General features: G+C 34.7%; 1 protein-coding gene and 1 long non-coding RNA gene across 10 annotated transcripts; one reads left to right on the forward strand and one right to left on the reverse strand.

Annotated features, from left to right (window-relative positions):
* The first annotated feature begins 1,184 nt into the window (after nt 1–1,184).
* Nucleotides 1,185–22,761, forward strand: LOC128993649 (cryptochrome-1-like). Of its 8 annotated transcripts, none has more exons than XR_008490784.1 (12): nt 1,185–1,405; nt 2,472–2,802; nt 3,609–3,717; nt 4,089–4,231; nt 5,321–5,505; nt 6,262–6,491; nt 7,457–7,624; nt 8,265–8,405; nt 11,288–11,439; nt 18,694–18,896; nt 20,541–20,699; nt 22,179–22,291. XR_008490784.1 is itself a non-coding variant. In XM_054417700.1 (12 exons), exons 2-11 carry the CDS (start codon nt 2,624–2,626, stop codon nt 20,603–20,605), a joined length of 1,575 nt encoding a protein of 524 aa, XP_054273675.1. In that variant the 5' UTR covers nt 1,185–1,405; nt 2,472–2,623; the 3' UTR covers nt 20,606–20,654; nt 22,179–22,301. The 8 variants fall into 8 exon arrangements, 6 of the variants coding, with proteins under 6 accessions (XP_054273675.1, XP_054273674.1, XP_054273676.1 ...); XM_054417700.1 differs by having other exon boundaries at nt 20,541–20,654; nt 22,179–22,301; XR_008490785.1 differs by having other exon boundaries at nt 1,186–1,405; nt 20,481–20,654; nt 22,179–22,207.
* On the reverse strand, nt 12,953–18,185 carry LOC128993650 (uncharacterized). Of its 2 annotated transcripts, XR_008490787.1 has the most exons (3): nt 17,814–18,185; nt 15,529–15,625; nt 12,953–13,067 (listed from the first exon to the last, which is right to left on the reverse strand). It is a non-coding gene; the product is annotated as an uncharacterized LOC128993650 (long non-coding RNA). The 2 variants fall into 2 exon arrangements; XR_008490786.1 differs by lacking the exon at nt 17,814–18,185 and having other exon boundaries at nt 15,529–16,044.
* Nucleotides 22,762–24,565: the final 1,804 nt, after the last annotated feature.

Here is a 24,565-nt window from a genome sequence, read left to right on the forward strand (position 1 = left end):
CGTTTCCACTTCGAAGGCCGCGGCCTCCGGCCTGGAATTAAAGGTAGTCGTGATTAAAAACTGTCTATGTGGTACAAAACAAGATTAATATTGGTATACAATCGTTTCAAAAATATTATTTAAGTGTCCAATTTTCAAACTCAATAGTATTTTTCAAACATGGCCATCATGCCTTGGTGAAAAGGTTACACCAAGTTACTTACTAACCAAAGAACATCACAGAAATCACCGGCAAACAAAATCAAAACGAAAACAAACATTCGACATTGACACAGGGCACAGGGCTACTAAAAAAAAATACAGTAATCTAGATCCGCCATTCCATTCCATCGACCAACTCCAACTTCGCTTGTTTCCTGCAGTGTTGGCTGTTTGTTACTCTTCCCCGTGAGTGTCCCGACTTTGAAACACTACGTCACTACCATACCACTACCTACAACCATAGATATAAAACATCCTCCTTGAAGAGTATCTTTTATCTATGCTACAATCGATTTGTTAGCAAAACCTAGGGAAAAAGTAGTATAATCAATGTGTTATTAATACCTTGGAAAATTAGCCAAAAGGTCCTTAACGTTGTTGAAATACAGCCATAATGTATTATGTTATCAATATTTCAATTTTATAATGTCAAAGGCCTGAAATCCCTAGAAAATCTCAAAAATCCTTCAATTTCGCTGATTATCCCTAGTTATCCCTCAATCCCTTTTCAATCCCTCGAAGGCCCTAAATATCCCTAGAAAGGGATTTTTATCCCTCAAATGGAAACACTGGTTACGACAACAGACGACGCTAACCCGACGGAGTTTAAGTCCAGTCCCATGAATGGGAAAAAAATGAAAGTGGATAGGTGTAGAGCTACGCACAATTTGTAATTTTTTTGCCAAAATAAGATTGAATTTACCCGATACTGGTAACGATCACTCTAAATAGAAAAAAACCTCAAAATATATAATAGGTTGAGAAGTCTACTTGGTATCTGATCTGATAATCTGAAATCAATGATAGTACCGTACCTACGCAAGCGATAAAATTTAGTTTCCCATGAATGGGAAAAAATCCCCTTTAATGGGAACATTTATTGGAAGGAAATACACTATTCCAAATTTACTTGCACTTCCTCGTAATCAACGTGACTTGAAAACGTGACTTTAGTTTTGAACCAATCAGATTGCTTGGTGAATTAAAGTCACGTTGCAAGTGGTGTGGTTGGTTTAGTTGAAGGATGAAGAAGTGAAGTTGGTAGACAAAAGTAGCAAAATAACAATATAAGAGTTTTGGTTATTGCTTTTCAAACGTAGTTACAGTATTGTTGTTAAAAGTAAAACTAGCATCCCATTAACTCATACTTTTATCAGATTAGGGAGAGAACCAAAATCGTGCATCTTGCAACATTATTATTCAGGTAGGCCCTAACTAAAAATTATTTTTAAACATTATCAAAGTATGCGCCTAGGTACGTGCTTGTCCTCAAGTAAGTTGTTAGTCTACAATAAAAAAAATAATAAAATTATATATTTGTTAAAAATTACATTAGTTTTAATCAAACAGTTAAATTACAATTTAGGCTAGTAAAAGTTTTAACCCAGAAGTAAGTTAGGTAACTTATCTAGTAATTAAGTCGATCATCTGCCAATTAAATTGCTGTAGCGTAGTGTTAATTTTTATGTTTGCTCATTAAGTAACACAAGCTAGATGTTAAAGAGGCCCATCAAAAATTAAATCAGAATAACTTAAAGTGCCGGTAAGAAATACAATTTTTTTCTGTAATATTTTTACATAAGTTACGAACCTATCATGATCTATCCTTGAAATTTAACCTAACAACTTAACTTTACTGAAAAAGTTCTGAGGAACAGTTAGTCGTAGGAAGCCTTCAGTAGGCTACTATCATTTGCAGAGGAATGCAGGGAAGCTTGAATGGGTTGAGTAATAATAAACACAGAGGATATGCGTCCAGAAACCGGACGTTGATTAGGCGTCTGGCAGTTACTGTCATAATTTAACCTAACCAATCGAACTTGCTGATAGTGAAAATTAAATGAAGGTTAAATTCTGTTTAAATTTTAAATGCAAACAATTATAACATAAGATGTACGGTTAAGAAGAAATGGCATTCAAAGCAAAATCTTTGACTAAAAGTTAAAGTTACCGATGGGATTCGAACCAGGGACCACTTGCACATCAGCCAAGCACTCTATCCACTACACTGATGGCTGTACATTGTATCGTTGTGGTAAAGGCGTTTCGGGCCCCCACCCGGTGACGTCGCTGCCGGATGCCTAATCCACGTCCGTTTACCGGACGGGTATCCTCTGTGAATAATAAAGTACTTAGTGCTACAGTAGGTATACACATTTTTTTCATATCTTCAAGCTAGGTAAAGAAACTTGCATCCGCACAATCTGCAGTTGTTTTGGTGCCTTTTTCAGCCTATATGTCATGGTCATAAGTTTATTTTCAATTTTCAGATAGATTGTGCGCTTAGGAAGTTTCAAGAGGCCATTTAAATATAATACGGTCGTCAACCTGATGATTGGGACCTCAGTGGAATAAAATGTCCCCAAACAGTGTCTTATTCCACATTCACACAATTATCAACAACACCTAGAGTGTTACCGTCATGACTAACATCACCCAAGATCGGGAGCGTCATACTGTTCACTGGTTTCGCAAGGGTTTGCGTCTCCATGACAACCCAAGTTTGCGTGCCGGACTCGTCGGAGCAACTACCTATCGATGCATATTCATCTTAGATCCATGGTTCGCTGGTTCGTCTAATGTCGGCATCAATAAATGGAGGTGAGTTTGTTTTGAATAACCAGCAAAATTTATACTTATCTATATTCTGATATATGTCACTTTTACTTACAGGGTTAAATGGTGCGAGTAAGGGCTCTGGATTGTACAATATTTGTTTCTGACTCATAAAAGTCCATTAAGCCTACTTTCAAGTTTCCTAGGAAAATTTCTCTTAGTCAATCCATTACAGTTTTGCTGGCTAAATAGTCTGGTAGGTCTAAATCTGAATAAGGGGATTGTGTGGTTTAATCTTAATTTTTAACCCTTAGAGTGCCAGGCGAGAAATAAAAGTAACGCTCAAAAAATGCCGATGATTTTTCCCGAAGGTCGCGCTAAAAATGCCGAGCGCGATCTGGCGATTTTTAGGTTAAAATTTCGTAAAAATCGAATTTTTGATATTTCGACCAACGAAAATCGATGTATCGCATCTAGTAACTTTCGACTCAATGTTAATATATGGGTTAAAAGAATCCGAGTATCCATTCGGTTGTTATGACAACTGTTCGATCATTACGAAACGTCCGGTCAGCCGGACGTTGGCACTTTTGGCTCGTTCTAAAAACGTCCGGTCGGCCGGACGTCGGCACTTTTGGCTCGTTTTAAAAACGTCCGGTTCCCCGGACGTTGGCACTCAAAGGGTTAATTTGTCACAACAAAGTTATTAGAACAATTGATACGAGTCTTAATTTGGTTTTGTATAATTGCCTTAAGTCTTTTGAGTAGATTATATAAACGGCATCTAAAAAAAAAAATATTATAAAATGTATTTTATTGTACCGGTAGTTACAGATTTTCTTATCTGACAGGTTTCTGCTGCAATGTCTGGAGGATCTGGACAACAGTCTGCACAAGCTCGGTTCTCGACTGTTTGTCATAAGAGGACAGCCAACAGACGCACTTCCAAAACTTTTCAAGGTATGTTAGTCGTCTATGCCTTCTATTTGTTTGTAAGTTTTTGTTTCTAGATTTATAGGAATCTTTAACGATATAAAACTAACTATCTTGAACTAGCCTATATAATTTTGTGGATCGGTGGCTCAGTTGACAGCACGATGGACTAAAAATCCATGGTAGTGGTGATGTTCGTGTGTGTCCTATTGGTGCTGCTACTAAAATGTATAACCACAGATCTTCTTCAGAATGTATAACCACATTCTTCTAGGCTACCATACTTAAACTAGTACAGTTAGTAGTTACACATCCTGTTCTAAGCCTACAAAATATTCAATATCCATTATTCACTATTTTTGATACTTTGAAAATAATCTCTGACTTGTGTTTTACAGGAGTGGGGAACTACCAGTTTTACATTTGAGTATGACCCAGAACCTTTCGGCAAACACAGGGACAAACACATAAAGGAAATGTGCGCAGACCTCGGAATATCCGTCAGTTCGCACGTCTCGCACACTCTCTACGACTTGGAGGCGTAAGTTATGCAGCATATATTCATATACAAAACTACCAACTTCAGAACATCTGTTTTTTGTTCAGGTATTGAAGTAAGTTTAAATGAGTTAACCTTTTGCGGTTGAATGGCGAGTAGAGGTTGCCACCCGCCATTTTCCCGACAGCTCAAAAATGGCAACCTATACTCAAGGCCACACTAAAGAAACAGGCCGTAATGCTTGTCAAGCATGACGTCACGATAGAAGACGGCAATGACGTAATGTTAGATATTTTTGTGACAGAGGGTATTTATTTATTTTCCAAGGAAAGATTAAAACAAGCAGCTGATCACAAACGGCAAACATTACGTCATTAATTGCCGTCTTCCATTGTGACGTCATGCTTGACAGCATTACAGCCTGTTTTTTTAGTGTGGCCTTGCTGTACTATATATAAAAAAAATCAAAAATCCATAAAATTTGTTTTTGCAGTTGAACGGCGAATATAGGTCACCGGGCGCCATTTTCCCGACTGCTCTGATGGCAAACTATACTCGGTGAAAAATGGGGGGAAAATTTGACCTTAAAGGGTTAAAATAGTTTTTGAAGATAAAAACGACTTTAAAAAATTTACTCCTTCACTAATTGTTAATTGTTTTGACTAAAATATTTGTTTTTAGTTTTAGTTGTTTTTAGGCTATGTAATAGCCTACATAAATTAATGTATTCTATGTGGAAAAGGGGGACAAAAAAAAGGAATTCCTTTACCTCCGAAACGTAGTGTAGTCAAAGCACTTAGGATAGGAAAAGTTTATTTTAGGCTATCTAAAACTAAGATACTCAAAAATTATTAACCAAAAAAAATTTAAAACCAATGCAAAATCAGGTTTTTTTAGTAGACGCTAACTTATCACTATGCTACCAAAAATGCAAACTATGGTGTAAACGATTGGAACCAACTTCTCCACTTTGTCTTTCATCTCTAAATGTAAGCTCGATCTCTTGATCATCTCTAACAGTAGTAGGCCTCTTAGTTAAAAACTACTGTAAAGCGTTAAAAGCCCTGTATATTTGTTTATTTCTGTACGTATAGTTTTCAATTAAATATAAAAGTCAATATGTTTTTGCAGTATAATCACCAGGAACAACGGCCACTCTCCGTTGACCTATCACAGGTTCCAAGATGTAATCGCATCACTCGGCCCACCACCAGAGGCCTTGGACGGGATTGATGATAAAGTCATCGGCAACGCCTACACTCCCATCTGTGACGACCATAACGACAAGTATGGAGTACCAACGCTAGAGGAGCTCGGTATGATCTGTGAATAAAGACATGCCTTTGTTATGTTAAAGATGAAGCAATTTTAGAATCTTATTGAAAGTAACTTAAATTAAGATGTAAATTACTGATTTCTGTCGAGTAACTGTACACAAATAGTTTGCGAAGTCAAACTGATTGAGCAACTACTGTAACTACATGGCGCCCCTCAAGTAATGTGCTCTGAGACATGGTAATTTTTCTCCAAATTGCTTTATTTATACTAGATATTTGCCATTTTGCACTTGATACACAAACATTCTTTTCTAAAAACTAGTTCAATCAATGTTAATGAAACTAAGTATGTATGCTTATGTTAAAGTAGAAGACCACTATAAAAAAAATCAAATTGGTTCAATTTAAAATGGTGTTAATTTACAATTTTTTAATAAATCGGGGGGAAATGGTCTAAAATGCAAAAGGTTACTATAAACAATGTTTTTAGATGGTTTTATTTGTAATCTATGACTATAAAAAAGTAGGATCGTATAAAAACAAACGAGATTCCTTGAAATGATTTAATTTTAAGGTTTCTGGTTTGAACCCATGTGAATTGACTATCTGGATCCAGAAGTATTTTGGTGTTATTGGGCCATCAAACATGGGTTGACTTAACATAACAAGACCAAGGTTTGGACAAAAAAGTACCAAACGTAAACAAATTGTATTGGGTTGGATGAAAAAATAACTTTCGGTGCATCTTTAACTCACATTTAGTCGCCGGTGTATTTGATAACTGTCCTCCCGCAGGATTTGAGACAGAGGACCTAGGCAGTCCGACATGGCAGGGAGGCGAGACAGAAGCGTTGGCCAGATTAGAGCGTCATCTACAGCGTAAGGCGTGGGTCGCTAGCTTCGCCAAGCCGAAGATGTCGCCTCAGTCACTCCTTGCTAGTCCGTGTGGTCTCAGTCCATACCTCAGGTTCGGATGTCTCTCCACACGCAACTTCTACCACAGACTCACCCGGCTTTATGTTTCGGTTAGTTGAAATCAATATCTACTAGGGCCTAAACAGTTTTAGTGAAACTGCATCTCAAATCTCAAAACCACCATACTTTGGAAAGTTTGGTTTCAATATTCAATCAGGGAGTTTTAAAACTAGGTATTGATTTTATTAATGTACCGGTATTGATCTCATGTTATTATGTTAGTGTCAAAAGTTTAATTCATTTCTTTGTTTTTTATTTATTAAAAAAATATGTATAAGCAAACTTGATAAGCAATTTCTGTTGGTCAAAGTAAGACCTAGACCCGGGAAAAATGTTTGTTGTTGTATCTTAAAATTTTCTCAGAGGCCTAAAACACCATCCGTTCATATTAACATATTATATACATTCATAGACATATTGGGTAATGTTTACCGTTAGGGTTACTGTTATAAATATTTTTATAGAAATAATAAATAAAAATATATGAAAATTTAAAAAACGTGTACCAGCCTATGGTTTATTATTTCTATAAATATATATATATATAGACATATATTATGTGTATATGGCTATAATATGGCAGTAAAAAGTTTGTGTTAAGGTTTTATGATTCGGATTTGATTTCACAAGTTTTGGTATGAGATTTGCAATTTCTGGTTTTGGTTAAACCTCGCGGTTTCACCATTGAGATTTGTTTTGGAAAGGGATATTGTTGAGCTAGCTTACCTGAGAACAAAGGGCTGACCAATACACACTGTTACCTTGTCCTTGTATTGCACTTCTTCAGAGAGCATTTACAATGGCAGTCTTGTCTGAATAGGGAGGGTCCACTCTAGCCCATGAAACACAAACCGTTTTAGACTATACACAAAATACATAATAATTCACTCTCTCACTCTACTGAATATTCAACCAAAGAAACTAACCCTTTTCCTTTCAAGTGAGCCGGGTATCATGATAAACATCCAAAAGTTATTGAACCAAAATTTAATTTCTAATGGACTATTTCTTCCAGATCAAAAAAGCAGACCCGCCCTTATCACTTCATGGCCAGTTGCTGTGGAGGGAGTTTTTCTACTGTGCTGCCACGAACAACGCCAACTTTGACAGGATGGAGGGAAATCCAATCTGTGTCCAGATACCTTGGGACAAAAATCCTCAGGCTCTTGCGAAATGGGCGAGTGTACGTATTGCCACGGATTTTCATTTTCATCTACATTTACAGAAGAAATTCTTTCCATTTAAAAGTTAACAAATAAAGTATGACCACACTGTTTTAAAAGTTAAGTTGTTTAGCTCGTAAAGTGTCCTTAAAATTTAAAATCATTACCATGTAGTAAGAACAATGTTGTCTATCCTGCCTATTTTATTAACTAATCATCCTACTCTACTCCTCTGTATAATATTTAGAATATTTAAAATTTCTAATTAATAAGCTGTACCCCAGCTGTCCTTTTGATTGCGTTTTGAATAAACGGTCCTGGATAAGATGAAGCTGATCTCAGTCAGTACAAAAACTATCATAATTTTATCAACACTTGTCATATTGGTTTTAAAATATGCACCCTAGTAGGTAGGTATCTTACATATCTATCCGTGATCATGACCTTAGCAAGGATATGTGTCAATACAAAAAGTATTAGTTAAAAATATCAAAAATGTTCTCTCTGGTAGCCTATTTCTTAACTATATATTCAATCTAATCTCATGCTGTGGTTACGTTATATCTTATGGTCGTAGTACCCTTATTATTTTTTATCTTCTGAACTATGGTAATTATTTCACTTGTGTGTGTACATGGTGCTAAGGTTATACTTGTACAGGGCCAGACCGGTTTCCCGTGGATCGACGCCATCATGATCCAGTTGCGGGAAGAAGGTTGGATACATCACTTGTCAAGACATGCCGTCGCCTGCTTTCTCACTCGAGGAGACCTGTGGTTATCTTGGGAAGAGGGAATGAAGGTAACTGATAGAAATATGATAGTTGTCAACGTTGAAGTCCAACTCAATCAAATTACTGGATTGGTTTGTAATTAACTTGAACTTAACCACACTATAAAATTACTAAACTGGGAAGTATGTAGACGCAGTACATCTGTCAGGTCATACAATTTATTCAAAAGCAATTTAAAATGTAGCAAAAAAAGGAATAAAGTGACAAGCTTATAAAATAATTCAAAATTAAAACTACAGGCATTAGAAACCAATCAAGTGCCTAAAACTTGCCACACTTAACAACATAAAAAAATCAAGTAGTCGATAAGATGGATGTTCCAACAATCATAAGTACAGCTTCGGTTGGAATCATCATAGACTAACCAACACAAGTAGACTCCCATCTCCCATACCATTGTAAATTTTGAAGCTCGTTTTTCGTGTCTAGTTCAGGTGACACTGGTGGCTGGTGTCGACAAAATTTGGTTTCTATTACTTTAGAATTAATTTAATGATTTGTGTTTTACTGTTTGGTTATATAACTAGAGGATGATTTATTGCTTATGATTATCGTTTTATTTTTTTAAACGGGTTTTAAATTACTGAAATAACAAGAAACAAATTGTAAACAAAACACAACATCTACATTGCTCCAGACAGAACTAATGAAAAATTGGCTTCAGCTGTTCCATAAGGATGGGAAATCTACTAATGGAGTACCTATGTTTTTTATCTATTGTACAGCCTGATGGTACCTGAATTTCAGTTTTTTAGGTTAGAATCATTCAGTGGTCTGTTTGTAATCAGCTTATAAAACAGTGTTCACTTTTCAACAAATAAGTGGCTATTTGTTTCATTCAAACATTGTTACATTCAGTTTTGGGAAGTAGCGCGCTACAAGTAGCGACGCTACAGTAGCGCGCTACTTTTTTTGTAGCGTTAGCTGTAGCTACGCTACTTTTAAGATTTTGTAGCTTTAGCTGTAGCTAGCTACATTTTTAAAGTAGTTGAAGCGGAATTTCAGCTACTTTTCTCGCTACATTAACATTTTTTGAGATAATGATTTTTATCATAACCTCAACCTTACGTAAAACCTTTCAAACTGAGATTTTCAAAAAAATTAGGCCTACTTTCTTGGCTTCATACAGCTGGTTGCAGCCGTTTCATTCCCTATACAACGTTGCATGGACATGGAGGCCATTAAATGAGTGTTATCCACATTTTTGGCTCTCATTTCCTTAATTTACTACTCTATGATTACTGTCAGATTAAATAAAATCGCTAGATGCAGACGACGTTTAAACGTTACCGGTGACAAGAGAAGCTATTGAATGCTTGCAAGTGATTGACAGGGAAGTTAGTAATCAATTTAGTTTCTTTATTATATCGATAGTGTTTCAACTTGGGTTTTAATGGAAACCAACACTAAACCTTAAAATAATGAGAAAGCTGGTCTATCAACCTCTGCTTCAGCTGTTGATTGTGGTTCATCATCACAAGCCCTTCCTTGGTTAGATTACGAAGATTTTTCAAAGGTTTACTAAATTAACAAAGAAGAAATTACCTGATGTGATTTAAGATATGCCTAGACTAAATGATTATTGTAACGAAAAAATCTCCATATAACATGAAACTTACATTGAAAAAATAGCATAGTTTGCTCCTGCTAACAGCTCAGCTCTTGTATAGGACTATTCCTTTCCTAGGCTATGCTATGGTTTAAGACGAATACCAAGTTCCAAGTTCAATTATTAGGAATATATCTCTTTAGTCCTTGCAAGAACAAGCCTACTATAGCCAACTTGTTACATAGCCAAGTAGGCCTATATGTTATTTTTACTTTACAAATTTCCACATGTTTAAATTAAAAGCCGATTTCAGGATAAGTTGCTGAATACTGGGTTCTGTACCAACTAGGTTGAAGCACAATTTGCAATTTGCCCTATGCATAATGACAATAAAGGACGATTTCTTGACATTGAAAAGTGTTATTCATAGAACAAGTAACTTATCACTATGGTTAAAAGTTATAACAATGTCGTTTTTAACATTAAAAGTTAAGAAAGGCAATAAACTCCAATTTCAGTAGGCTAACTTAGGCTCTGTAACACCAACAAGAATTTGTAAATAATCGTTTTATTTACAGTTTTATTGGTCTTAATTGTTTATACAAGACATCTATAAATGAATCTATATTAAAGAAAATAAAATGAGCTTTTAAAATATAGTTTGGTTGTAGGCCTATGTCCCTTGAACTTAATGAAATTTACATATAAGATGCTTAAAAATAATGCAATATTTGAAAATAAGTACTAAATATGATGGGAAACCCAACTATTTGGTTCTGTTGTTTTAATGTTAGGTATATAATGCCAACAAATTAAATACAATCTAGGAATAATTTGTTTTCCAAGTAATGTTAGACACAATCATTGACTATATATACCTATAGGTATATAGGCCTATAGTCAATGATACAATACTGACATGTTTTGTTTAAATGTTTGTTCAATAAAAATGTAGTTGCAATTAATTTTACATTTACCTAATGTGCGTGGAATAAAAAGTAACGTCTTTGGAAAAGTAGCTAAAATTGTAGCTGTAGCTACATTTCATTGTAGCTGTAGTTGTAGCTAGCTACTTTTTCGGAACTGTAGCTGTAGCTGTAGCTAAGCTACTTTTTTGGAAATGTAGCAGTAGTTGTAGCTAGCTACATTTTAAAAGTAGCTTCCCCAACACTGGTTACATTATATAACTACATTATATTATTTTTGTTTTGAGGGATTCTGCTTCCAAAAACTAATAAGAGCAAACAAATATTGTTACAGGGATGTTATGTCTCATACACTCTAATCAGAAATATAAGATTTACTAATTTCTTATCCTAGTATTTCCCGTTCCTATTTCAGGTATTTGAGGAGCTGCTACTTGACGCTGATTGGTCCGTCAACGCAGGTTCGTGGATGTGGCATTCCAACTCGTCATTCTTTCAACAGTTTTTCAGCTGCTACTGTCCTGTACGATTTGGTCGCAAGGCAGACCCTAATGGAGACTTCATAAGGTATGTGGCATCGGTTTACAAATTATTTAATCCTCGAGTGACGTTGGTTTTAACATACAAAAGATAACTCACAGAGTATTTCCCATGTAATCCAATGATAGATAAACAGTATGAATAAAATATATACATATAGAGTTTGGATCAATAAGATAAACATGAGCTGAGCTGAACTTTTTTTGCAATGGCAGAATGCGTCTAAAAATTTCATCATTATTGCCAGATCATGGATTTTAGCCTAACCAGTGAAATCGTTCCCAATTTTTTCCATGACTGTAAAAGGTGTTAACAATATCACCGTGACCACTATTTCGGCGTAAAATTTTAATTGAGTGTAAGGGTTAGCGGGGAATTTTGAAGAATGAAATGAGGTCAAGTCGGTTCCTAGAAACCCAGGTAACAAAAAAAGCTTGAGAAAGGTTTGTCACAAACCTTTTTTGTCAAACCTTTAAACTTGCTACAAGTGTATAACGGCAAGCTTGTACACTTGGGGCAAGCTTGTAGCAAACCTCCTAGTTCCCATCAGACAAGCTTGCCACAGGCCTTCTGATTAAACTTGTCACAGGCCTTCTATACAAACTTGTCAAAGGCCTTCTGATTAAACTTGCCACATGCCTTCTGGTTAAACTAGCCACACACCTTATGTTTAAACTTGACACAAACCTTCTGTTCAAACTTGTCACAGGCCTTCTGTTTAAACTTATCACAGGCCTTTTATTAGAACTTAGAAACTGTAACAGATATATTTTGTTCCATAAAACAAATTAATAAATCATTGAAAATATAGCTCAGATAAAAATGAAGCACATTATGTTTATGTTTCATAGTAATGTATGTAAAATAAATTAAATTTTGTTTGGCCAACAAAACTTTTTACTTTGCCAGATAGAGAATGATAGGTTTTAAAAATAGACTTGGGACTGTAGGCTAATTAGAGATAAATGTGTTGGATCCTGTTTGAAAATAAAAGTAACTAATTACTAACTAAAAGCCAAAATAAAGCACTGAGCAATAAATAAATATGTTTTATGACAACTGTTCATTTCATGGTAGAATACAATCATTTTAAGAAATGTAGGCTACGGGTTTCAAAAAGGTATTTTACTTAAAAATTATTTTTGTCAAATGCCTACAAACTAACCGTAAGATAGCTTTGTAAGGTAAAGTAGGGCAATATCAGACTTGCTATCAGAAGTCTAATGTGCCCTAAATACAGCTTTCAGAACTAAATCAGTAGTTTAATTTTTACTCAAAGCAAATTTAATATAAATGCCTCTAATAGAAAAACTTGAATGTTATTAGAGGAAATGCTAAACAGAGCTAACTCCTCGGTTGAATTTAAATTGACTCCATATAATAGACCTAACACAGTACTGTATTAGTTACATAGCTTTACTAAGCTGTAATGACAAAAAATGAAACAAATTTATTCCTATACCTACAGTTGATTTCAAACTAAATGAGAAATTATCTTAATCAGAGAAGTTTTGACAATGGAAATCAAACAAAGTAAAAGTGCACTTAACATTTTATATTCTGAAAATATTTACACAGGTTTAAATTACAATTCGTACAGTATTCAGTCATCAGAACACTCTTCAGCAGCGGGTGTTGCTTGCTGTCTGTTAGACCTGAAAAACAGAAATTAAAAATATGTTGTTGTCTCAATAAAATTGATGTTTTGTAGTATTTGTTTAAGTTGCCATACATGTATTCCCTCAATAAATTATGTGACTTTGCCAAATTTATGGATTATAATTTCCTTTAGATCTGAAAATATTTATTATTCCTATGATGAGATAAATGTTTCAAATATTGCTTTGTGTGTGAGCCAATTATTTGCAAAACAACTATGGGCATGGTGTTCCAAATTTAATATATCTTTACTTAGGTTTCCAAATAAATTTAATTTTGGTCGGACTGAAATGAGAAAATAGAGGCTTTTTACAGTTTATAAAGTCTATATCACTATACCTTTTTCCATGACACTTGAAAAATTTCATACCGGTACTGTAGGTTTAAACCTTTATTAGATGTTATAGCTTTCAGGGATTAGCTTCAAAACATTTTAAAAGTACCTATGTTTGACTTTTTAAAGGAGTTCAAGTAAAAATTCAATAAATTTTAAACGTTTTAGAAATATATTTGAACATTGTAAAAAGTACAAACGCTAAAACAAAACAATAAATTGGACAACTGACTCACAACAGAAAACAATAAATAATTAACCAATCAGCTGATGATATCAAAATATAGAAAAAAATAGAATATCATTAATTTATACTAGATCTAGTATCATTAACTAATAAAACAGATGACTGGGAAATTTGAGACAGGAATGGGTGATGTTAATATTAGAAACGGTCTAAGACTAATGATTACTACCATTTTAGGCCCGGTTCACACAAGCGACTTATCTAGCTGACTAGGCTGTGACTAGGTAAGCCCGACTGGGTAGAGGACTACAGGATTAAATGGAACCGTTCACACAAGCGTAGGGCGACGACTAGCGAGCCGCGTTCGAGCTTGGTGTCCCAAACTATTGTCGGGCCCCGCTTCCAAGTCACTCATGGCAGCAACCCAGTCGCCCGCTCTAGCGGCTTAGCAGTATGGCCCCTATGGGAGCGTTCACACGAGCGATCGGTCGTCACGCTGCAGCTCGCATTCTTCCCTTTGTTCTCATTGTCGCCAGTGATGGATCCGAGTAACATTGATATCGATATTTGTATTGAATCAATGAAGCAACAACCGTTTCTTTGGAACAATTATCTTTATAGGCCTATTATTAGTATTACAAGTCCAAATATAGGAATAAACTAAATATAAATTTGTAACCGATTAATAGGTTTATAATATAATTTTATATTGACCCTATACACTCTAAACAATGATGTTTTTTCAACCAAACTTTATAATAGTTTAAATGATAGTTTGTTGGGTGATTCCAATGCAAATTTAGTTTTGAAATGATTCGATAATTGTTTAAAACATCGTTATTGTCCAAAACATCAATGTAAAAAAAAAAATTCACTTACCATTGACGCAAAAACATCAAATATTTCCAGAAATATGTCAACGTATCGAAAATATTGATGTATTGAAAACATCGATGTATTAAAAACATCGTTTATCGATGCACATTCATTTACGTCACACCTACGACCTAGTCCGTTGACATGTCGCTCGTGTGAACCGGTGTATCCTTTGGTCCGCTACCCATTCGGGCTTACCTAGTTACAGCCTAGTTAGCTAGATAAGTTGCTCGTGTGAACCGGGCCTAAGAAGCGAAATGCTCAGTCATGGAGAATAGTCAGCTTGGAATTTTGCCACCGAAATGAGCTTTGCGCGGCCGCACTACTCTATCTTACTCGGTAAACTGACTTGGCCGCGCGTTCAAGATAGTCTACGATGCCGATTTCGCAAGAAATGAGACATTAAAGGTAAAAAACAATTGTTGCATACAATACCACTCTACATATAGGCTACATGTGGTTTTTTTCACACTCAGTGGGGTCTTAACTCAATATATAACTGAAATTCAAATCTAATTGACTAGACTAGTGCTGAAATAAACTTTCCATGCACAAACCTGAGGCCCATGTGGACAGACAAATGTGAGGTAAAAAGGTTAAATAAACCCTGAATTTAACTGGTTCTATTAATGTTTTATAGGTATGGCTAATGTTTTTAATAGAGTTAGAATAATCTAAATGGCATTTTTACTAAGTACAATATCCAAACTAACAGAAGAACTTTGTACAGTTTCCAATGGCAACCTAAAAACAGGGTGTCAATAGAACTCTTGGGGTTTTCAAATACATATCTTAACAGATTGGAAATATGAAGTTAATTCCTTAATAACAGTTCAACTCATTGTACCAACCAATTGTAAATTTTTGGTCAGCATTTGTTGGCAACACTGTGGCACATAAAATTTGAAAAAATCTAGAGCTGCAATGCCTTACGGAAAATGTTGCTATGGTGACGGGTGCTAGTAAATGAGGAGTTTTTTTATAAACGCCCTTTACTCATAATAATTTCTTATCACAAAGAAATAAGTATGGTACCGTAAATTGAAATAGGAAAAAATACCTCTTCATCAATCTGGGTGTGGCTTGCTGCAGCCACTTCTTGATTGAGTTCTTCATATTCTCAGCCGATGTTTCTCAATGTTTTCTCCTGACAGCATCTATAAATCAGAAAAAGGTGCACTAAACATACAAAATGAGTAAAGTACCAGAGCAAAAATACACCTGAAGCAGCAAACCTGCAGACTATCAATTCGTCTTAAACTGGATTTATGCTTAAAGATTTCCATAAAGCATATTTTGAATAAAGTTAGATCTAACTAGTAACATAGACAAAAAGAATTAAATATAGACTGTCAGCCGTGCAGTGGTTACCATAGGTTCTGGCACACAATGATGGGAGCGCCATGTAGTTACGTAGTGCGTAGGCCGTAACTGCATAGCGCTCCCAGCGGTGTGCGCCAGAACCTATGGTAACTGCAGCACAGCTGACGGTCTTTTTATATTTAATTCTTTTTGTCTATGCTAGTACTTAGGTTTTCTACTATGGGGAATGCAAAAATATGTTTTTTTGAGCAAATGTTAATATTAAGGTGAAATAGACTCAATAAAGTTGCTAAATTTGATCAACATAATATATCTACAAACAAGCAAACTATATACAAAAGCTCGCTCCGGCACATAGCCTATTTTTATAATATATGTAGCCCTACCTAATGTCAAGATTTTCCACAAATGGAGAAAGGCGATAATGATGTTCCGTTACTGTAGGGGGTATTCAGGATTTTTATGTGACCGCGGGAGAAAATAATCTTTAGGCCTACATAACTTGATCTAAAGCAAAGTGACGTTTAACCGTTTCGATGCTAGAAAATTTTTTGGAATGTTCCAAAAAAAATTATAGGCTAAGTAAGAATTACAGGAGAACCTTAATAAAAAGGCTCTCAAGGGGATTATAAAATAAGACTTGTTATCAAGGTTGTCTCATTATCGAGGTTTGCAATAACATGTGATTAGGGGTAAAATAAATTCTAGGGAATTTAAAAATGAGACTTGTTATCAAGGGTGACTTGTTATCGAGGGTCTTGTTACTTGTTATCAAGGTTCCACTGTATTTACTTATTTCGTCCGAAAAGTGCTAAGCTTGCCACGAGGGCAAAGTCTATTGTGCGAGAAAAGAATACGCACATCATCATTTTGATAATAAGTAACTTAGGCCTAAGTTAACTTTTACGCAGAGGATACGCGTCCGGTAACCGGACGTGGATTAGGCGTCCGGCAGTTACTGTAATAACCTAACCTAACCAACCAAACTTGCTGATAGTGAAAAAATCAAATGAAGGTTCAATTCTCATCATAACATAAAATTATAAATGCCAAAAATTCTAACAAAAGATGTACAGTTAAGAAGAAATTACATTCAAAGAAAAATCTGTGACAAAAAGTTAAAGTTACCGATAGGTTTCGAACCGGGGACCTCTCGCATATCAGTCGAGCACTCTATCCAGTACACCACGAACACTGATGGCTGAACATCGTATCATTGTGGTAATGGCGTTCCAGGACCCCCTACCGGACGCCTAATCCACGTCTGGTTACCGGACGCCTAATCCACGTCCGGTTACCGGACGCGTATCCTCTGTGTAACTTTTATCCTTACTCATCCAAAAACTTATTGCAGACGGCTCTATGTGAAACTGTAAGTACCCAGGGAGGGTAGGCCTATGTTTAGCCTAGTCCTTTTGATTGACTTAGTAGAGTCTATCAAGGCTAGCAGCCTACAGTCGAGGTGCTAATTAACACATGAGTTAGGTTAGCTAAGTAGCTTAAGTTATTATGGGACCCTAACATAACAAATGAACATGAACATTCCCAATAGCAAATTACTAGGTGTTTTGACACTTTGTGACAGAATAAAATGTGCTGCAGTTAAAAAAAAAAAATAAAGTAGGCCTAAAATTTATATCAGCCCTCAGGTTTATTGGGCTACCAATAATGAATCATTATTAAAACATTTCCTGGAAAAGTTTTTAACAAACACTAAATTGACTGCCAATTTTTCAAGTGATCAAGTGAAAACAGATTTTTAAAAAGTTAAGAAGGTATAAGATGTGATAAATGTACATCTGATGTACATAAATCATAAATCAAATAGCCTAGGGCAGGCCTTTTAGCTAGGTACCGGTAAGACTTTTGTGAGTTATGTCTAGACTAGGCCCAGGCTCTAAATCAAACGGTTGATGCTTAAATCATTATATTAATAACTTATAAACTTAAGTTAAGTTGGCTGCTTTAACTTATTTAAAATTACTGATTAACTTACTGCTAAATCTAGGTTATTCTACTCACCTGAAAATCACAGTAGGTTTCAAAGTTATCACCGAGGAAAACTACTAATTAACCAAAAGCACTTATAAATTTACTTAGGGCTGTATACAAACTTTATAAACTTAAAAATTTAAACTTAACGCGAAATATAAACTCAAAACTTAAGGAAAAATAAACACTTAACCGAAAACAAGAAAGAACAAGCGCAGACGCCAGACGGCCAAACAAACACAAATAAAATGGCGGTTGTTTTGTTGTTGTGTAGTAGACTGACTAGCGCCGCTAGCGCTGCGATGGATGAAAATTACAACTACGTTGCTTGTCGTGATACACCTTCCACGAATTGGCCCCAAGCTGTTCCCCGTAAGCCTTCTTCACAAGCGTGCCACAAGTCTGGCACAAGTTGATATAAAAAGGCCTTTCCAGACAAGCCTTTGACAAGGCTTGCCGTAAGCTTACGTGTTACCTGGGAAGATGCGTGTTTGGTACTTTGACTTCTATTACCGACAACAAGGAAAAATGCATACCGGTATATTTTGACAAAAGTCCTTAATTTTGTGTTTTAACAAATAAGTAGTACAACAGTATTAGACTTAAATTGATAGAATTGTGTACTTTTAGTTTGTTTTGATAATGATGAGTGATGACTTTTCAGTAAACCAACGTTTTCACTAATTGACAGTACCCTGGTGCAACATCTGCCGATATTAAAAGAGTGTCTTGAATATTCTACACCAAAAGCACTTTGATAGGTTAGGTATTTTGCATCCAAAGTAGTAACCACAGTCCAAAGTAGCAACGGTTCTAAGCCTAAACGCTAGTATATTTGAATAATCTTTTCTCGACACTTCACAAAATATTCTCAACAGCAGCATCTAAGAAATCTAATGTGTCAAAACAGGAAATACCTACCGGTGCTGAGGTATTACCCACGGGCACACATCCACGAGCCGTGGACGGCACCTGAGAATGTGCAGAAAGCGTGCAAGTGTGTGATCGGCAAAGACTACCCTCTACCCATGGTGCACCACCCCACGGTGGCCAGCATCAACAGCGAACGCATGAAGCAAGTGTACATTCAGCTCAAGAAGTACCGAGGACCTGGTATGTGCTCTGTGCAAGCATTTCAAATCGAGCTAGCACTTAGAACAATGCAGTAGTCGTGATTGAATTTTAGGAATATTCTACTCCTTTTGTGTGTGTTTTTTTTTGGGGGGGTGAGTATTGTGACCAATAAGTTGAAATAGCAGCATTGCAATTCCATTAAAACCCAAGCCTAAATAGTAAATTATTTCTGGATTTATTACATTTTTGTCAGTCAGTAATTATTGATCTTAGATCAGAATTAAATGAAGTAAACACATCATGCAACTTTTATATACCCTATAAATCTTGGTTATCCCTTTGGAAAAAGATAGATGGCCCAGTTTTATAATGTATTTTAGTTAGAATAATATCAATGAATAATTAATAGGTTGGTAGTTGGCCTAGTTATCTCCCTCGAACCAATAACACTCCCATAGTTTAACATGTTCGCTGCTGACCGCTAGATGCCGGGACGGTGCCAGGAGCTGAACTAACGCTCGCCGCTGCGTAAACATTGCTGCCGATACACTGAATTACAGTAAAAACAACAGTAGTTGTACTGGATGGCAATGTTCTGCAATAAAACTGACTTTGGACATAGTACTAAGTGATTCTGATAGATAGCAGCACTACCCAGGTTGCAGTCGGTAAAGTAGTGTCGCTATCTAGCAGGAAAGAGGTGGGACAAAGCCCTGTTCTAGACGACCCTGGTGGTGATTTTGGGAAACTATATTTTTTATTGTCAGAAAAGTACGTCCACACGAGCTGCAAAAAAATATAGGACGCTCGTGACGAGCTGGCAGATCCATGGTAACGTTATACAGAACGTTCCTAGCTCCTGGCGCTGAGGCCCGTTTGACGTTCCGGAACGTCCGTAGCAGCAAACGTGTTAACTACTTCAAATCTTAAAGGCTTGTGGAAGTTCTTTTATTTTTTTGTTTATTTTTATTTATAACCTGAGTTTAGTTTTTTTTTATTTATGACTGAAGTTTACTTAGGTATTTATTTAGATGACAATACTACATTACAAGCATAGAGCCCAATTACAATGCAGCATTAAAGTTTCAGTCCATTTTAGAAAGTCCATGCAGTCTTCTTGGTAGGTACACACAACATGATAACAACTAATAAATAACATTTCATAAAAAAACAATAAATAGACATACTAATAAATAAAGTTATGTTTTTTAAAACTCAGTCTTTTATCAGTCAAGAATGTAACTTAGAGCACAAGGGCTTAGGTTGTTAGGTTTTTTGGTCGGAATAGCATACTTATCTGGATGGGAAAGAGTCCAAACTGGCACAAGAGACAAAATCACACTTGGATGGACCATTAGACCTAAAGAAAACTCCCCCTTCCTTGGTTGAAAATACTGTCAGTCATAGTGAAATATTCTAATGTTTTTATAGCGTCAGCGTATAAAGTAAAAGTTTTGTGTCTCTTGTGCCAGCTTGGACTATTTCCCATTCAGGTAAGCCTGCTATTGTCAACAAATCCTTTACCAGCATGTATTTATTTATATTAGAGCCAATATAAGTAGAACTAGTGCACACCATGGTTTTTATTTAATTTTCTTATCCTTTCATTTTATTTTATCTTAGTTTAAGTTTTTCAATTGTTGGAGTATGAAGTTACACTGAGCCAAGCAAACCCATGGGTAGATACACTGCTTTCAGGCCGGTTCGGTCTGGATCGGATTGAGAACGAAAAGAATATCAACCTGTGAGTCTACGGTTAACAGTGAGTGAGTCAACGGAACGTCGGACCATCACATTGTGAGTCTGCTACTTTCATGGGCTTGTTATGGCTTTTGAAATACGGTAAAATATCCATTTATTCACTCACTAATAAGAACTGTCTTGTTTCAGAACTATCAGCGGTTTTCTAATCTTTCAGAAACACTTGTGTGAATTTCAGTTTTTGTTTGGTTTTATTTTATTTTGATTTTGATAATTTTTTTTGTAATGTTGATTTACTTTGTTTAATGAAATAGGATATTTGAGTGTGAGGAAATGATTTTCTTTGTAGAACCGTAGTTTAAGAGTGGAATGCCCAACCAAGATGATTCTAAAGATTTTGTGGGACTTAAATTTGTGTAAAAAAATAACAACTTGCACATAAATATTTTAGAACTGGTACAACCATGTTTGATTAATTGTATATTTTATTCATCAATTTGATTTGGCATTACCGTACTTATTCTAAATTGAAAGTAAAATTTGTAAACTACTTTTTTTTAGTTCGAAAACTGGCTTAGAGAATAACCTAACGGTTAGTTTTTTTTAAAGCTCATTGGTATTACAAAAACTGCTATTCTAATTCGCTGCATGTTTGGGCAATTTCAAAATTATTTCATGTTATTGTAAATCCTCTACTAACTGCTTTCTTTCTCCCTATTAACTATATGCGTCCCATATTAAGTTGAAAGAGTTTATCTCTTTGGTGACCTTGAAACTAAAACACTTCATTATTGACTATAGTTACTAGCTCTTTGATTTAGCGAGGTATTTTAGTGGAAGCTCCGATTCAATCACCTATAGGTGATGATGAGCTATGCAATATTGTTTTGAGAAAGTGGTTCAAGCCCACTTAATGGTGTAGGTGTATGTATCTTGGGGAAAAGGTGTCTATTGGTAATCTTCCTTCATAAAAAGCCATCCGCAATTTAAACTTTAATTGCGGTTAAGCTTTTTCTTATTTCTGAGCAGTAGTCCTTTTACTTATAAGGCTTCTAGCCTATTCACTTGACAAAGTTATCATTTTTGTCTTTGTTTTTTTAAAAAAATGTGCTCTAATAAAACAATTATAAAATTGTCTTTGTATAAATTTAGCTCTACCACAGAGTGTAATTGTATAAAATGGCTGAAAAAATACAATTGGTACTGTAGCACGCAAGAGCATCTCAGCATTGCTATTACATTTTATATTTAGGCCTACATATCCTTTTGGCTGAATATTCTATACTTTTCTTATACATTGCTCGCAAAATAATACCATTTGTCCTAAAGTATATAGTCACTTTTACAGTTCTAGGAGCAGTTTAATAGAGATTTGCCAGGTGAAATGTCAAACAATTGACAATTCTTTCCTACAGTTAGCAAAGTAAAATCAACATTGAGTTATAGAATTATTTTGTATTGACAATTAAACAATTCTATTCTTTGAATTTTTGTTGTATTTTATTTTAGAGATTTTTATTTTGCACGTTTTACATGCTTTTTTTATTTTACACAAACACATTTGAGAGATTGATTGCCGATGTTGACGTTTTTGTGCTGATCGTAAGTTTTGTGTTGCAGGTAACGGCTTAGTTAGTCCCAACGGGCCGAACATTTACAACCAAAGGCCCAAGTGTGACAGGTACGATCTATCCTCCAACAAGGAAAACGTTTACGCTATGAATGATGACGAGAACAGTGATAACTTGTTTAAATAAGCTTTTACTTCTATTTCTGTGCTTTCAAAAATGTCTAACCAAAAGATAAATGTACTTAAGGATTGTGGAAAATGTGAGAATGCCTTATGAATGCAGGAGATTTAGATTTCATTGATTAAAAGTTTACAATGTTAAATCCTTGTTGACTGCATAAGCTTTTGTAGTTATTATATAACACCCGATTGCTACTGTTAAAGAATACTACTATTTGAAATTACCTATCACACGTTATACAATCAATTTTTATGAATTGTGTTCATTGTAAACATTTTTTATTTTAAACAATTCAGTAATTGTTAACGCAACAATTCAGTAAAAGGATGGTTAAATAACCGACAAGGAATACCTGATAGTAATAGAGATATGTTAAGTAATTTAACCTAGCTTCCTTCAATTATGTTTCTTTATCTTTTGGAGCAGTAATAAAACTAAGATGTATTTTTTAAGTTTTCTCATTTCTTTAACAAACCCAGATTTTTGTTTCCAGACTTTTGTAATTATATTATGATTTATCAGTATCAGTATTAATTGTTTTACACTAAACAATATGTAACAGAATATCATTTATGTTAATGTAATCCATCTGAGAATGCCGAATTTTCATGTTTAATTATGTAACATATCAACCTACTCCTAACATATTTATTAATAAGAAAAAAATTAACCATGGCTGACCATCGGGACCAAAACATGATCTAAGTTAGGGTTTGAATTTTTTTGCCGCCCTTTTTAAAATATAAATAAACAACGTCAAAAAGATCTTTTTGCAAAGTAAATTTTGAACATAAAAAAAAACATTTTGATTATTTTCTCACTTTTTCATGAGATTACAATGAATAAGTTGATATGCTACAGGTTTTTGACATTGAAAATACTTAATTGGAAATGTGAGTATTGTTTCAAAAATACAATTTGGAAAATCATCATGCATGTTCAAAACTTGTGGAAAAAATTTTTATGATCTACTTGAGAGAAAATTACGTCTGAAAAAAAACAGTGACTCGATGATCTGTATTACCTACCATTAAAAACCATAAATAACATTTTGCAGTATTTTCTTAATCTTTTTATGTACACTGGACATATATCGTATCATAACAATAAGTTTGTGGGTTTTAATAGTTTTTAAATTTTCACTGTGTGCTTGGAAAAAATTAAAAGACAAAAATATGATCATTCCATTTTATTAATACATTTTTGTCTGAATACCTACATTTATTTCTGGCTAATACCTTTTGTTTTAGTTCCTGTAAATTCATTTTTACATAATGTACAAATATTAGCTTTAGGACATTTTAAATTACTAAGTTTCAAACATAATGTATTAAAATAATTTTGCTTTGTCATCTTGCAGGGTTGACATAATGTACGTTTTGTTTGTAAAACTGTATTTTTATGAATGTAATGAAAAGGCTGAAATGTTGAATTTTTGTATGCGTCTGGATGTTATATAGTTTATTTGTGTAAAAGAGTATATTTATATGAATGTATTGTCTTGTAATTATTGAGCGAGACAATAAATATAATTGCAAATTGAAAGTCTTAAATTATTTAGTAATACAAAGCCTCTTAGATTTTTTAAAATCAATGTTAGTGCAAAACACATTTTTTTATAATTGAGCGGAGCAAGGTGAAGCTCTTTGGGATCGACTTCAATGCAAACTTTCTAACACATAAACTCAATAACGGTTGAACATATTTTAGCAAAACTTACCAAGGTTGTTTTGTCAAATGTTTGGAAGGTTTAAGACGAAACCAATTTCAATTTTTGTTAATGACTTGCCTATACAATTTAAAAGTAGGTACGGTAACTCTATGTTTTTAAATTTTGACATTGGCCTTATGGGTTGCCATGATGGTTACAAAATAACGACTTAAATGTAAACAAAACAAAGAATCATAGCAATAAATAATCAAATAATCAATGATCATAGCAGCTTAAAATTAAGCCACGACCTAAACACAGTACAAAGGGGAAAATGCGGATGATGACCACTGATCAAATAATACAGAGAAAGTTTTAAGTTTACATTTAAGTCACAATTTGGAAACAACCACTGATAAAATAGGTACAGTATTTTGCGTTTATTTTGCTTTGTAAATCAGGTTATAACAAAATAATAACATGTATCTTGTGATATTGGGAATTTAAACAACTACATGATTCTGCAGTTTTAAATAACTAGGTATTCCGTATTACTAGAGGTTAAAGTACCTTTTAATCCGTCAGTGTGATCAAAAAACACCGAT

Source organism: Macrosteles quadrilineatus, unplaced genomic scaffold (assembly GCF_028750875.1).
Source record: "Macrosteles quadrilineatus isolate MER2022 unplaced genomic scaffold, UCM_ALF_1.0 Scaffold_4__1_contigs__length_99947679, whole genome shotgun sequence".
Classification (NCBI taxonomy): domain Eukaryota; kingdom Metazoa; phylum Arthropoda; class Insecta; order Hemiptera; family Cicadellidae; genus Macrosteles; species Macrosteles quadrilineatus.